The 17,078-nt window shown below is 36.1% G+C and overlaps 1 protein-coding gene across 19 annotated transcripts in view; it reads left to right on the forward strand.

Moving 5' to 3' along the window:
- LOC148657480 (disco-interacting protein 2 homolog C) overlaps positions 1-17,078 on the forward strand; it is a 223,566-nt gene that overhangs the window by 194,444 nt on the left and 12,044 nt on the right. For 14 of the 19 annotated variants that reach the window (XM_088643808.1, XM_088643814.1, XM_088643797.1 and 11 more), the window contains 8 exons: positions 353-476; positions 1,175-1,296; positions 2,408-2,519; positions 3,137-3,246; positions 6,149-6,279; positions 8,712-8,880; positions 11,273-11,443; positions 14,739-14,768. In XM_088643808.1, coding sequence (XP_088499934.1) covers positions 353-476; positions 1,175-1,296; positions 2,408-2,519; positions 3,137-3,246; positions 6,149-6,279; positions 8,712-8,880; positions 11,273-11,443; positions 14,739-14,768 — 969 coding nt within the window. The remainder of the gene's footprint in view (positions 1-352; positions 477-1,174; positions 1,297-2,407; positions 2,520-3,136; positions 3,247-6,148; positions 6,280-8,711; positions 8,881-11,272; positions 11,444-14,738; positions 14,769-17,078) is intronic. The other 5 variants (XM_088643803.1, XM_088643804.1, XM_088643805.1 and 2 more) reach the window with 1 other exon arrangement.

The following is a 17,078-nucleotide window of genomic DNA, read 5'->3' on the forward strand; positions in this document are numbered from 1 at the left end:
TGCAGATACTGTACAGTATGTGTAGAGGTCCGTATGACACCACCTGTTCTCACAATTATTTCATAAGGATAAAAGGGACAGTTGAAAGAAAATCATTATTTACTTATATAAGGTTTTCTGTTTCACATTAAAAAATTAGGTTTTCTTTTTTAATATTCCACATTTCCTAGAATATTTTGTTAGCAACAAACAGTTCTGAAAATGAATGGAATTAAATCTTTAACAGTTAAAAACAAAATGAAAATTAGAATCAATTAACAATTCGCATGCTTAGTCTTCATGGGTGCATTCTGTCTGCATCGCTACAACAGGTACTTCTGTACTCAAGGTATTGCTCTTCTGTGTAACGCAGGGAACAATATCCAGCTCCTTGACTTGCCTTCAGCTCCACAAGCGAGCAGAGAAGATTGCAGCAATGTTGGCAGAACGGGGTCACTTGCAGGATGGAGATCACGTTGCTCTGGTCTATCCCCCAGGTAGGTCAGGCCCTGAACCTGTTAGCAAGTCATCAGAACAGCTCTCACAACACGCGGGTCCTGGTCCTGAATACATGATAATAATGAGTAATTCCTTACAGTTACATAAAGCTCCACTCAAAGCGCTTTACAGATAGTGGGGACTCCTCTCCACCACCAATGTGTAGCCCTCACCTCGATTATCTTATTTTCCTTTGTCCTATCACTTTAAAGCTTAGCCTGCCTCTCAAACGGAAAGGGAAATGTTTTCATATAGTTTTTTTTAATTGCTTGAGAATGCGTCCACTTTAATTGGGGGTTACTGCTGGATCAGTGTGACTTCTATCACCCTCTTAAACATGTGCACAGGGATTTTCGTATTTTTACAAGCTTTTGGAAGACAGGAGAGAGAGCGATACACTTGATTCAGGCGAGGGACAGGCTCCAAGGATGAATTATAGACTGAGACTCCATCAGAATTTCATGGCTAAAGGACTATTCAAAGAGCCATGTATCCATAATGAAAGGACTCGGCGAAGCACAGCGAATGCCGACAAGGGGATAAAGGCAGCATTCAAAAAACAGGTTTAAAGCTACACACTCATTTACACCTTCTTGTGAATAATAGTTTTTTCCTACTCTGTCTTGTTGTTATAAGGTTTGATTAGTTGTGGATGCAGATTAAGAATGAGAATTTTTCTCTTGTGTCCTTCATGCAGGAATAGACCTGATCGCAGCGTTTTATGGATGTCTGTATGCAGGCTGTGTGCCAATAACAGTGCGACCTCCGCATCCTCAGAACATAGCCACTACCCTGCCCACTGTAAAGATGATTGTGGAGGTTAGTTAATGGTCTGCAAGGTAATGTGTTGTAAAAGCAGTGTACTACAGCAATTGTTTTGGTAAAAGCCTAGTGAGCCCAGTCTAGCTTTTACAGCACTGTAATTTTGAACAGAAGACTGCGACAAGCAAAATAATAAAGCCGCTTGTGTGGGATTTTATATAAAGAAATGTCAGTGGTTTAACATGGTATTTTATAGCATTTGTTTTAGATTTAAAAAATATCCAATATGTCAGACATGTATTTCATTATTGCATTTGCATTAGCCCAATTCAAACTACATTAAATGCTCAGAACTTCTTTTGAATTGTACACCCTTTTTTCAATAATTACATTTTTAGCTATTATGCTAGATTCAGTGCCCATTGTCACAACCCTATTTATCCCTATTAAAGCTAGATGTGGGTCTTCAGGCAGATCATTAGTTTTAAAAGGATAGTGTTCTTGCTTCATTGAACATAGAATCAGTAAGTCAAGAGACCAAACCTATCAGGGTTTCACTTAGTTTATCAGGTAAAAAAAGTACTATGATTTTAATGGGTTTTTTGTTGTTCTTGCTGAAGCTAAGCATTTTTCATTACCAAAGACAAAATATGTTCTGGATTAGATGTCTAAGTAATATCAGAGTATGGTTTAATTTGAAATTAAAAGAAGAATGTCATAGAATTGCTAGAAAATATTGATTGTGCAGTACATCATGTAGGAGAAGGTAATAAGTGTTTTTTCTATAGTTCCATAAAATTTTATAAATTACAGTACCACTAAGTCATAAAACTTTTAATAACACTGTCTAATCTTATAACTAATTAGTTTAGAAAGTTTGGTACCAAAACTTTGACTAAAAAGTGAGCTCTTGTTCATTGCTGTTTTTTTTTCTTTTTGTTAAGTTCTTTTTTTACTAACATAAACGTTTGAGGTGTGTGTCTGTTCTGAAATATTGTACACACAACAATAATGCTATTATTTTATCACCCAGTATATTTCAGTAGCTGTTTTATTTCTGAGGAATATTTAGAGAAAACATAGCCAACCCCATATACAGTACATTGTACTATGACACATCTGGAAGATCATAGAGATTCAGTATTCTGTGCGGTTTGTTCCTTCTCAGGTCAGCAGGTCAGCCTGTATCATGACAACGCAGGTGATATGTAAACTGCTGAGGTCAAGAGAAGCATCAGCTGCAGTTGACGTCAGGACGTGGCCCCCAGTGTTGGACACAGGTGGGAGGATAGATTGTGAAGACCCAGATTTCTAATAGGTCTCCTAGTGCCAAGCCAGTCTGAGGCTCATAAATATCCTCCCCCAATTCATCTCTTCTGGCCACCCTGTACTTGTGTTGTTTTAGTTACATCCTTCATATTTCTCTTTTGATGCCTGGAATTGTCAAAACATTATCAATGTATATAGAGATATACGTGTCTTCCAACATACAAACCACTGTGCCTTCGGACCCTTTTCAACAGTCCAAAGGCACAGTGCAGAGAGGCAGAGATAACCCAAGCATCCAGCACACATCTTTGGACTAAACCGATATCCAGGAAAAACGCCTTTACTCACCGAACAGTTTGAAAGCCCCTGAATAGATCATATTTTTCAGTTTAACTAATAATGGAGTGTTTGATATTTGAAAGGAAAAGGCTAAGATTTAACAGGGAATATTCTGCTTTTTGACTCACACCAAGCAAAAAGATGCCCGATACGAACTAAAGGACGCAAGACATACACTGTGAAAGTGAAGGGTGGAATCTGATGGGAGTCCTATAAAAAGAAAAGGTGTTACAAAAAAGTTGAATTTTCCTAAAGAAGTCACATGGCTTTTTTTTTCACCCCCACTCAGATGATTTGCCAAAGAAAAGGCCTCCTCAGCTCTATAAACCCTCCAATCCGGACGCCTTGGCCTACCTGGATTTCAGCGTGTCCACAACAGGAATGCTTGCGGGAGTCAAGGTTAGTTGTTCGAGAAAAAGAGCCCTGTTGTTTGGGAGGTGGAAGCATTTCTCATATCAGTGTTCAATAAATACACAAACGAATTGTTGCTGAACCAGTTGTTCTTCTATAGGAAGCATTCAGCTGTGCTTACTTTAGCACCTGTCTTTGTTTACAGTTAGAAACAGAGTCCCATTCATTGTGCCTTGTGTAGATAAGGAGAAAGATGAATAACTGAATAAAAACACATACCTTCTGAACTTCATAAAAGTCTTACCAATTATTACTATTAGTCAAGGCATAATCTCTGACTGTACAGATTTAGCTTTTATGATACCAATTTTAATACCTGGTACCGAAACCCTGCAAATGTATTGTGTGTGCTTTGAATGGCATTTTAACTTCAGTTAACACAAAAACAAAATGACCTTTCCAACTATTTTACATCATTACTGTCTCCCAGTTTAATACCTGCCATCCCTTCCTCAATTCTACACCAACAGCCCTTTACCAAAGTGTAATTTTTGTCCAGTTTGAAAATATCGGAGGAAATGTCAGTTATCTATAATTAAAAGATCTTTAGTCATGCTAAATTAAGAAAAGTTTGATGATTTAGGATGACGTCTACTCAGTGTATTTACTGTAAATATAAAGCAAGCTTTTCAGGTCATCATTAGAGGTCTGGACAAAATAATGAGGTCAGTATCCTGATTTTCAGTTCTTCTTTGGTGATAAAAACTGTTTTAATCCTGGTGAAAGCAGTTATTTTGTAAGAGCTGCAACTGACAGAAAAAATGCATTAATCAATATTTAGGGACATACAGTATAGCTCCTTCTGTAGCTTGGCAGTTAGCAGTTCTAGCACTTGGCCTCACAAGTCAAGGGCGTTTGTGGGGGTGGATAAAAGCCCATTATTAAATCCCTTAAATTAATAGAAAGGTAGGGGGAATAAATATTTGGGGAGTTTGATATCAGTGCAGCAAATATTGGATCTTGCTCTTGCTTGCTAAAGTCACCTCCTCTCATTCATGACCTTTCTGCTATTGTAGATGATTTAGGTCTGGGATTGTACTGCTTACAATAGTAAATTTCTAATCTGTAGCAGCTATTATATAAATTAAATTTTTCTGAAATTGCACAATAATTAAAATTATCAAGCAGTCCAAACAAACTAATCATCTATTCTCAGAGTCATTAAGAACACAGCAAGTGCTCTTGGTTCCAATATTTATTTGTAACTTACTAAATAACTCTCAGTGTATTAGTTGTGCAGTATTACAGGTTCTGGCTCTCTTAATTCACACTGAATTGGGTTAGTGCTTATATCTTTCTAAAAAAGAATCATTCTGTTTTTCTTTTTGTTACTTTAGAATGTGGCTTAGTCATCCGAGCTTGTACTAAGGGTTCTAACACTTCCAGATAAGACTTCTCCTCAAAGCTCCTTAGAGGTTGCTATGTTTAAACAAGGACAGGCCTTGTTTACATGAAGGCACTGTAAAAAATAATCCTTTTGTTGAGACATACAGTGCCCCCATCTCACATTCTGTTGGGGAATGTGAGATGCTTTGTGGAATCACCTAATGAAAATTAGACTTCACTTTTAAGCAAGCAAATCCTTTAAGTAGCAGATAATAGCTGTTTTCACCAAACAAGAAGAGCATTTTTGTTTTTGTAAGTAAATACTCACTGTTACTAAGAGGAAGCTACAATTACATGTCATTGATTTCAGTCCATCGAATCTCCTAAAAATATCAGTCTTTTGAGACAGAGTTATTGTGCCACACAGTTCAGGTGATGGAAAAACAAGATCTTTAAAGCTCTCCTTAAAATTGTTGAATGAAAGACTTTAGCTTCATGCTGATTATCATTACATGAGCCCAGATTTACTATACTGTATATCATTTTTCAAGAACATACCAATCTATAACCTAAAATTCTTAACTCATTTTTCATTTTTTTATTAAAAAGATGAGGTGCAAATTTCTGAATAGGTGCTTTTTTCAAAATTTCTTAATAGGTTTAATAATATTATTATTATTATTAATAGGTTTAATTTACTGAGATGATAAGGTCTTGTTTAAAACCTGATGCCCTTTGATTTGCTGTTTATTATTTTATTTACCAAGTTATGCTATTTTCTACAACAATGCAGCATTGTTAACATATTGAAAGAACTTGGAAAGACACATTTTGTTTACAAAAGATAATAGGTATAAGGAAGAGTTTTACTGCATAAAGGGACAAAACAATTCCTCTGTTCCTCTGTTTTAAATAACTGCTTAGTCAAATACAGGGCTGAGTTAAGGTAGAAGGTGTAAGAAAGAATACAGTACACCCTGGATCGCCTCCCATCTCAGGGTATAAAATAGGGTATAATATACAGGGCACATATAGCTTTTTTTTCAATAAATCACTGAATTCATTTTTTGGGGATTTTTCTGAAGTAATGTTATACGTAGTTACAGTGCAATATTAGAAAGGGTTATGAGTATCCTTTTAAGATTGTTACATGAGAAAACATCTCTTAAACACACTGTGGTTTCCTTTTCAGGCAAGAATCAATAAAATCTGAATGTACAGAACAAACCTTCAAACACAATTTGAGGAACTTCCCTCAAAACAGATCTTTCTGAACTTTGTGGTAGAATAAGCTGCTAAACAGCAAAACAGAAACCACTTACTTCTTCTAATTCTCTCCCTTTCAGGTGTTTTAGTGCCTCATGGGCACATGCATAAGAACATAGTGAAGATTCCAGATTAGAGGAGGACTTTCGGCCCATCTTAGCAGTTAGTTGCTAATTGACATCCACCATATTGGAACAGAATTTTCAATGCTTTGAGTGGCCGATGTACAGGGGTATGCATGTGGGTGTACTGCTTTTTTCTTCAGGAGTGATGTTGAAACTTGTTTTCTTCTGTGCAGATGTCTCACACAGCCACCAGTGCCTTCTGCCGTTCAATCAAGCTACAGTGTGAACTTTACCCCTCTCGAGAGGTCGCTATCTGTCTAGACCCTTACTGTGGCCTGGGCTTTGTTCTGTGGTGTCTCTGCAGGTAAGCTGATCTTTTAGATGGTCAATATTTTAATTAATCTTCTATCAAAGACTTTAGGCTCCACTGTTCTGGACTTTTAAGCAATATTAGCCTGGATCACAGTCACATGGGAATTCTGTTTTGGTACTGCCTTTTTGTGTTAAGAATGAATTGCAAAAAACAGACTTTTTGTGAATCATTTGCATTAATCATTTTGTCTTAAAAGAGTTTAAGATGTGTTTGAAAACATATGCTTTTTATAGAATTCTGTTACTATCTGAAGACATAAGTTCACAGAGACCGACTGGTATGTGTTTGAATAAGAATTCTCTGCAATGAGTAACTAAGAAACCAAAACACTTGAATCTCAACAAACATTAATACTTTGCCATGAAAACCAATGAAAAGCATTGCGTAACAATGTTAGATTTTGTGGACAAAAAAGTATTTTAAAGTTAATGTTCTACTGTTAAACACCAGCTGAATTTACTTTGCATTTTTTAAGTGTATGAAAACATGTCGAATATAAAATGGATTAAACCTGATTTTTGACAGCATGAGAACAGCCAGCTTTTGGAATATAAGCCATAATTATTCAGTTATTTATTATTCCCTTGCTCATCAGGCAGATGGCAAAGCAATGTCATGAGAACTGTCACTCTTTAACGTCTTAGGTCACTAGGTTTCATTTTCCTCACAGGTTGTATTATGAGGTATAATTCTGACTAAGCTGAGTATGTGAATTGTACTTCAAGATTAATCACTAGCTCTTGGAAGGATCCTACAGAGGTATTACATATTATATTAATCCTTTATATAGAATATGTATACTACAAAATGCAAAGCAAAAAACATGGCAGATACACAAATACTATATATTATGTATATAATATGTACTGTATATATTAGCTGAATTTGGGTACTGCAGTTCAACATGAATTGTTACACAATGGAAGTAATGTTGTAAAATACAAAGCTCTTCCATTGTGTGGAAAAAAAGCAGTGATTACACAGACAAAACATGTAAAGTGCATTCCAAAAATACTAGAATTGGGGTTTTCAATTTGATATTAGAATAAACTCTAATAGTGATTATTTCTCATGCAAAAAACATCAGTGATGAATACAGTTCCCCAGTATTATTTTAATAAATTAGGTTCTTTGTTTGGATTCACTAAACAAATCAAACATTTTGAAGGAGCAAACATATTCAGCCAGTTGTCCAGCAATCTGCCTCACTTCATTGAAAACTTAATTGTTTAGAATCAAAAGTGGAAAATATACCTTTCTGGAAAGAAAAACAGGCAATTGCAAACGCTATCAAAGCCATCGCATAGACATTGAGTGTACCAAAATCAACAATTTGGAGTATGTAGAAGAAGCAAACTGCAGATATGATTACCAGTCAGCCAAACCTGGGTTGGCCAAGAAAAACATCTGCCCTCAGTGACTTAAAAATTAAACAAAAAATCACAGCTGTCAATTAAATACAACTGATTTTGAAATTACCAACAACCTTCAGAATGCAGGAGTGATGGTATCAAAACACACAGTTTGGAGAAGGCTGAGTCAGCAGAAGTGCAAAGGCAACACTGCAAGATGTAAACCTCTCATCAGCACCAAGAACAGAAAGGCCAGATTAAAATGTGCTGAGAAATAGGGAGATGTGAAACAAAATGTTATAGATGGGAGAGACCACGATTAACCCTTGCCAACGAGCGAAGGTGTGGAGAAGGAAATGAACTGCAGATGCTCCAATGAGGATCATGGTAAAGGTACAGTAGTACCATAGCCTCACCATGATATTGTGGAACTGGCTCACTCAGCCGTCATGATGATGTAACTGATGATGGCATGCAGTAGAATGAATTCTGAACTTCTCAAAAAACATTTTGTCTGCTTACATAGAAGAAAATGCTTCCATGCTTGCTGGAAATTTCTTTAGCATGCAGGATCATAATAAAGTCAATGCAGCTGAACAGTTCATCATGAGGAACAAGTGGAACATCTTGGATTTATCTTATTAAGCATGCACTTTACACAACGATGAAAGAATAAGTTAAAACACCCAAGACTAGGCAAGAACTCAAAAAAGCTTGAAGCAAAGAACTTCATAAAGCATCTTAAAATTAGTTTGTTAAACTCCGTGGGCTATGTATGGCAATGTTATTTTGACGTAGTAGAACATTAGAAAACTGGAACAAAACGGCTAAGATTCTGTGATGCATGGAGCCAAAACTGAATTGCTTCTTTTTGGCCTCATGAACCTTTTCTTGGTGAAGGGACAAAAGGTAAGAGAAATATGACATTAGAAGTCTAACTGAATTCCAAAAAATAAGCAGAAACCTGACAGTTTCACTCTCGCTGCTTTTTCTTCTAGTTTCACACAGCTCATTTCCTAAAACATGGTTGTAACACATTTGTTCTTTGTGTTCTTCTTCCCTCCTGTGAAGTGTGTATTCAGGGCACCAGTCCATCCTCATCCCTCCCTCAGAGCTGGAGACAAACCCAGCACTGTGGCTTCTTGCAGTCAGTCAGTACAAAGTGCGGGACACATTCTGTTCATACTCTGTGATGGAGCTGTGTACCAAGGGACTGGGCCTTCAAACAGAATCCCTCAAGGTACCAGGTTTTTGCTGTTCAAGAACATAAGAGCCTGATATGTTTACAACCAAAAGGAGTTCATTGACCAATCTAGTGCATTAGCGTGATAGTTCCTAATCGATTCAAGGATGCTAACTGTTTATTTTAAGAAGCCATGATATGATTGAGAGATATTATTACAGCACCCCTTCCCTCTAAAATGAAGAACTATTACTTCAAGTTCTGTAATATTTAATGCAGCAATATTAGTTATGACGTTTCGGGGGAGTAATTACTTACAGTAAATCTTATGATTATTAGGTGCATAAATGGCTTTTTATCCAGATATTTTTAAATTCTTGTCTAAAAGTAGTAATGCACTTCCTGCATGAATATTCTCAAAAGGCTTTGAGTGTTTTCACAAAAACAGAATTTTAAGAACATTTTTCTATACAAAGTTAATTCTGAAATTAGTTACATTTCCATGGTTGCAAAGAACAAACAGGAGCCCAGAGTTTAGTATTAACACAGTAGGCCATATCATTAAAAATCAAGGGCTTTGCTGAATGTAAACCAAGTGCAACTCAGTTTTTCCTCATCAAATGATTTTATTTTACATTTTGGCACTTCTAACAAATGTTTGAACAGTGCCTTTGGATTCCCTAAAGACTGTGGTAGCAACTGTTTGGTGCTATAAATTGTGTATTCTGTAATGTAATCCAGATCTTCACCCATATTGAATGTAATAATTTCTCATGTTTTTACCACACAACATGGAATGAATTGCACTCAGGTATTCTAACCCATTCAAAACAGGCAGCATAGAAATTCCCGCCAAAGCTCAATGTTCTTATACTAGACTGTAATTTCTCAAATGGGATTCATAGTGCTTGTACAGTAAATCGTGCAATGAACAGTCCATCCATTATCATTAAGTTGCTCTCCATGAGAAGATTGTGGCAAGTTGATGCCTATTCCAGACGTATAGGATATTCCCAGGTAGGAATGAGGACACACAACACCTCCTCCACCTACATACAAAGACCAAAGACAAAGACCAATCTTATCACAGTGCCATAGAGGAAAGGACATATAGAGGTAAGTATAGACAGATGTCTAAGACTGGTATGATGCTTAGGACCCTGAAGCTGAGAGGCAGCAGTGCTAACCACTATGCCAAATATGCAGCCCAAAAGCACATTTGCAAATTATCAAGCCACCCATACCACACATTTATCATGAGTACATTCTGAGACGCCAGAGACAATTTAATTTTGCAATCTGTGCAAAAAGTGCCATTTTAAGAGTAGAATCATAAACTAGAGCAGAGATTCGATTCTTGCTGACAATGCTGTGAGTTCATAGACTTCTGCCAAGTTTCAGGCATCATTGCTAAATCCAAGATGAAGATACCCTTTTACAGATTATGCCGTTTCAAATGATGGCTTGTTGTGTGCCACCACATTTGGAATCATAGTTAGACTTAGTTTAAATCTCAAAGTTAGACATAGTTAAAAGTAAATCATAATTTACTTTTATGTGGTTGATGCTTTTATTACAAGCAACTTAAATTCACACTTATTTATATACTGTAGTTGGTTAGTTTACAAGAATAAAGGTGAAGTAATTTGCTCAACTATGCAACAGCAGTGTTTCACCTGGGATTTAAAGCTTCCAGTTATGAGTCCAGAAGCCTAACTAGTGCTCTACACAGGTGCCCTTAGAAATAACAACACATTTGAAACTGCAGAATGACAGTGTCTGGAATATCAATCAACCTGCACTCTAAAGGGGACCTACCACCATCATTCTTGCTTTTAAACTATCTCGTCACCATACATTATATACATGACTGCAATTCTACTTCCTAATTGGAGTGTTTTCTGTTTTACTGTGATCCAAAAAATCAAGTCATTTTAATTAATTAAAATGATTTAAAGTAATGATGATTGTGCAGGGTTTTGAGAGTTGGTGTAGTTTACACAAGTTTTCATAATTTGCCAAATAATACTTGAAGATTCTGCATGTAGACAATATTATAACTACTGTATAATAAGAAATCTTTCCTTCATGAAAATGAAGTCATTTTTCCATATCTGTAATACAATGTGTATGTCCATATTGTGGCCTTCATACATACTTCACACTTCTCTTAGAACAAATCTCATAAATAAAAAAAATTCAATTTATACATTTATCAAGCTTTTTAATCAAGATGTAAATAACCTAAGGTTGCCAAATAAGTGACTTAAAATATATTATTCTTTGCAATTAGTGTTTAAAGTTATAATGTTATTTCATTTATAAAAAGTCTGAATGTTGCCTAAATGAACATAGTACCTGTTAATCCACCAAGACCAAAACAGAGATTTGACAGCTCCTGGTATCTCGTGTGGCAGAGGGTCCTGAGCTGCTGTGTTCTCTCTCTCAGTCTCGAGGGCTCGACCTGTCTCGCGTGCGGACGTGTGTGGTGGTGGCAGAGGAGAGACCAAGGATCTCGCTCACCCAGTCCTTCTCTAAGCTCTTCAAGGACTTGGGCCTCCACCCTCGGGCAGTCAGCACCTCCTTCGGCTGCAGAGTCAACCTGGCCATCTGCTTACAGGTCAGGGGCCTGATATCACAATATTTAGATAAAAAATCTCCACCTACCATACATCCTTATTAGAAGTTTGTCTGGGCTTCAATTTTTGTCATGTTCCATTCATATTTTTCACTTAAGAATGTAGGGCACATTCGCGTTTGCTTTTAGATATGTGCTAGTTATTTATGTTCATTAGTAATTTTATTGTAGGCCTTTCCCAGTTTTTCTGCTTAATGGTGAAGAGACAACATTACAGTTTTGCTTGGTGAGGTATACTGTAGCTCACAGACAATTAATAAATTTCAGTTAAACAAAGTGTATATTCTTAGAAAAGAACCTTGACTTATTGGTGCAAGGAATCCTCTTGAATGTGGAAATAGAGTATACAGCTACCATACTAGTTTATTGATTTATTAGAACACTAATCATTTTGATGGATGAATTAATACTGTAGGTGCACTCATATTCTTTTTTTGTCATTATTTTGTTTTAATAATTTATAAAGTCCTTATTACACACCTGTCTTTAACTTCACAGAATTTTAAAATCAACTTTGCTTGCAACAGAAGAATTCTTAGGTGATCAATCTTCACGAATCTATGAACATCTTTTAAAGAACTAGAATGCATTTTTCTTGTGCTTGAAACCATTGCTGTTCTTATTGAGTTTCCTATTTAATATGTTAGGCAGTGTATTTCTAGATACAATGTTATTTCCTTGAATTATACACATATTATCCACCTTTAGGCAACTGAAATAAATTTAGTCCATTAATGATTAATATAGACCATTGTAACTAAACAGTTCATTAAAACCTGAAATATACAAAACAGCCAAACTTAAACATTAGGTGTGCTTGATGTCAATATGTTAAGTGAAATCATTTGTAAATGAGACATTTTCTGTTGTGGAAGTCTATGGGGTTTGTGGCCAAGTTCATAATTTACTTTTCACTTTCTAAACAGTTTACTAAATCTTCACAAAATAAAGCTAACCTCTTGATTAAATATTTACTAACATTTTCATTTATGACTAAAGGATATAGTGTAAAATATTCCCAATCTTTATGAAGGGATACAGTTTTGCTGGTGTCTCTAGATAGAATTGTTAAAGGGAAAAACTTAATACAATACCAATTCTCTTTTTTGGCCAAAGTACATTAATCTATAATATCTGTTGTGCATGTTTTTGACATTCTGCTGTATTAGCCCATAATTATCTCATTTATCACATTGACAATATATGTAGCTGTTGTCATCCTTTCACTGGAGCAGTGGCCAGAGAAAATAAATGTATAGCGCTCGGTTTCTTTTCTTACATGAAGATTATTTTCGGTTTATCTATAACATTCTCTTTTATACCTTTAGGGAAGTTTAATTTTTTTAATTTGTATTAATATGAATACTCCCTAAACATGATGTGTTCAGATAATAGCACATACCATGAATGATGAAATAGACAGACTATAAATGATAGGAAGCCATTCAGCTCATCTGCCACCCAGACATTTTGTGAAGGAAGCTGGGCTTCACAAAATCAGCTTTGACCACGTGGCTGGATACTTTGGTCTAAATTTCTGAAACCCTGTAGATGTAATAATATGTTCCAAAACAGCTGTTGTTGAAGTTTTAAAAATGGTCTGCATGTTTCCTGTACTGTACATTTTGCTTTATTGCTGAGCAAGTCAAGATGGGCAGGACAACTATACAGCAGACAGTGATCGATTGTTGCCTCATGAAACACCTTCTCCAGAAGGCTCCTTCGGTGCTGAAACCATCAAACGCTGTGCCACGTGTTCATACGGGCCTGCAACAATGAAACCCAGATGTTGCCATCCTCACTGGCTTTATCATTAACAAGGATCATAATTCAAGCTAATGGCCAAACAAGTATCCGAGGGGAATATGATGCATTATAAGCAAACAACTGGACTTGGTTAATCATCCTACTGTGATGCGACAACAAGGCTGTATTAGAAATTCTGTTTTGAAATCACCTACTCATACTGTGCATTTGTGCTGAAATGAAAGAAAAGCTTGCAGGTGGATGTGGAGAGGACTGTTCGTTTTGCATACAGTTGTCTTGTTTCTAAGCGAGCATGTTCAGAATAAGAACTTACGTCATCTTCAGCACTGCATGCAGAGAGTAGAAGACCTTGGGTTGATATTTTTTTACTACTGTGCTGATGCTACTTTTGGAAAAGTTTTCCAATTTGATATAGTCCAACTGAATGAAAAAAGAGCTACAAGATCTGCTTGAAACAATCCCAAGTAAAGCAGGATTTCATTTTAAAATGAATATAAAATAGTGCAGAAACCACCCACTACCCCAAATCCTGGGCTCTGTTATTTTGTGTCACTGCAGGGAAACAAAACTAAGGAGTCCATAAACGGAAGGTCTTGTCAGTATAAAACTCGAGTAAATGTCATTACATATGCAGTCTGGATAAGGATTTGGTTAGGAGGAGCAAGTTCTTGGAATGGGTATTGATACTTATCATTATTTTTTTAATTACTCCTGATGTTCCACAGTTTTATTTTGAATATTCCATTTTGGCATCTATTCTTCATTTGAAACAGTGATTTTTTTTAATCAAACCATTGCAGCTTCAAAGCAGTTTGATATAAATTACAAGTATTGTTTTTATTTCAGTTTCTTAAGTAATAATCTTAGCATTTCTTGCATATGGCTAACCTTTAAAGGTCTCTAAGTATGCTAAAAAAATATAAGCTACACTTAAAAATCATTTTGGTGATTTTATACTTTAAAGCCCAGTGTATTTAAAATTGTTTTCTTATTTTAAGTGGTTTGGTTGTTTTTTGAAAGATGCTTTAGAAGATCTAAAAGATATAATTTTGCATTGGTGCAGTATTTTCTGCACATTTTTCATATAACAGATAAGCCTTGTTGTATGCATGACATTATTTGTAATCCTTATTTTATTTAATAGTCAACTGCAAGATTTCAATTTGAAAACCACATGAAAGATGTCTAGATGCACTGCAGCCTGTGACTCCAGACAAAAAAATGAACACTTAAAACTCCACCATGTGTTTCTTTTAGTGCAGTTTTAAGTCACCCTCAGCTAGTGGCCTGTAATGTTTTAACACTCGGAACACTCAGAGTAGAGATTGAGATTTTTTTTTTTACATTTCTGTATTTGACATTTTTTTCTTTTTTATATTTATTTATTTTCATTCCCGGCTTTTTGCACATTCCCCACCCCACATTGCTCATACATCCTTTTGTCTTCGTTCCCCCCTCTTTTTTCTTTCTCCTCCTCCTCCTCCTCGCCCTCTTATTCCTGCTGCTATAGCCTCACAGGCTGGGGAAGCTGGCCGAGCAGGTAGGGGGATTTTCGTGTTCCCTAATTACCCACCTATCAGCTTCCAACAGTGGGACAGACTAGATTGTGAATCTGGAGAGCGGGGGCTTAGTGTAGAAGCTACCAAAAGCTTATGGCCAGCTGTGACTGGAATGCCCTTTTGAAAAAGACAATAACAATTTTCGTATATGCTATATATATTAACTCTTGCATGGAATAATTGGCAAACCTTGAGCGTTGGGTACAGTACATACCGCCACAACCAATTCTAACTAGTGATTTTGCTGGGAGCCAATAAGTCATACCATTAATTGTTTTGATATCAGTCTGAAAATAATTTGAACTCGTTTGATTAATTTTAGATAGCTACTAAGAACATTATGCTATTTCCCTGTTCCTTAATCCAGTTCACTTCTGTGTTTTTCATGCTGTGCAGTCATGTTTTAATGGTTTTATAGCTGTGCACATACAGTATTGTAAGCCTCGCCACACCATGTTAACCAGAGAGAATTGCGCTAATAATGTTGCTTTCTCTCATACTTCAATGACTGTGGATAAATACAGATACAGGTGTGTTTACTGAGAGTACATAAATACAGGAGCAAACTGGATTAATGAACAAGGAAAGGGTATATGAATAATGGTTTTGGCTGTTTTATCATAAATCTAGCCATTTAATCTACAGTATAATAATGTCTGAAGGCATGGTAATGGTATTGTTGAAAGTACTTGTCTCTATTATTTGTCTGTATGTAGCGTACAGTTCTCCTTTTTCTTAGAGCTTTTTTTTTTTCATCAGTCCGCAATACACCTTCATACTCCTTTTTACATATACTGTATTCTGTAAAAAAATGGGTAGCAGCTGCCGGCAGGTCATGAGCAATGATCAGAAACTATAAATAGGTCAATACCTTAAAACAAATGATATGATTACTTGTATTCATGCTTAACGGCACACAGTCTGCCAGATGTGGCACAGTATATTTCTTTTTATGATGCTTATTCGCCAGGATGCAGCAAACTTGCACTCAAATGTGTTGACTCTGAACTCAAGTCCATGAGAAACAAATTACAGCCCAGAACCACTTGCATGATGTAAATAATAGTGATTCTCAATCAGAGATGAATAAGTTTGTCTTAACTGAACTAAGCCTCCAGTCTGGTTGTGGTTTCTGGTGACTGGATGGTAAGGATTACAGGGGCATTTGGGTGGTATACAGTCTGCTCCCAGCAATAGGATGTCTGCTTTGACAATTAACTTAATCTCCTTTTAAAGTATTTTTTTTAAGCAGATGGAAATGCCTGAGTCTCCACTCTGCTCTAGTCTGTTACACTGCTGAAAATAGGTTGAATAGTTAGAAAATAAAATACACTAACCCTCAACTTCCATAGTGGGTTTTGTCCTGTGATTTTTGTTTGCTTGTAGCCATATTGATTAGGACCAACTTGATCTGCATGTGCAACACTGTAGCTCCTTTTCCTACTTCTCTGGTGGCGGGGTGCTACTGAATGAAGCTATTAATACACGCTGATTTACAGAAAATGCTGCATTGTTATGGCAACTGTTGCAGAGCTTTCTGTTTTTTATGCAGTTTCATGGCATTTTCTAATCGTTATGTTAAGACATGCAAATTGAAAACGCCCCAAAATCAGTGCCTTTGGATTTTTTTTAATACTTGGCATACCCACGACTGAAGAAGAACTTGGGCGTTTTAAGATTCTGAAAAGAATCGAACAGCTTTGTTCATAATTGTAACCTGTCTGTCCCCGTACAGAATCTGTAGAGTTGATTAATAAGTGAGGGTCATCTTGGAAAATTAAGTTTGAGAAAACTGCTTGTCCAGCCTCGTAACCTGTTGAGCAATGAAGCTCTCAGTAAAAACAAAAGGCCTCCTAATAAATGTGAATAAAATAGGTTTGTTAGGCATTTGAATTACACAAAGTTCATTGCAGTCATTCAGGGAGAAAACTGTATTGACCTGTCTCTATATTCCTTCTTTCTTCCCCCCTGACTCAAGTATTGTCATATATTTTGCACACTGTTTTTTTTTACAACTTCCTTGCGGCTTGGGTGTGTTGCATGTTTATCAGATTTTTTTCTTCAAAAAAGAATCATGGTCTATTCTGCTATTTTTTTTCATTTTGATTACCGTTTTCCCTGAAAATGCATCTGTTTGTTTATTAGATTTTTTTATAGTTATCTTCCTATTTTCTCCTGAATGTTCCAAAAGACTGGGCGTCTGTCTTTTCCTATGTTCCAGTTTGAATTTTGTCTCAAAACGTCTATTCAGATACTATTCAAGTTTCAACTGTGAGCTTTTTTACCACATT

Source organism: Lepisosteus platostomus, chromosome 8, assembly GCF_059453375.1.
Source record: "Lepisosteus platostomus isolate fLepPlt1 chromosome 8, fLepPlt1.hap1, whole genome shotgun sequence".
Taxonomy (NCBI): Eukaryota; Metazoa; Chordata; class Actinopteri; order Semionotiformes; family Lepisosteidae; genus Lepisosteus; species Lepisosteus platostomus.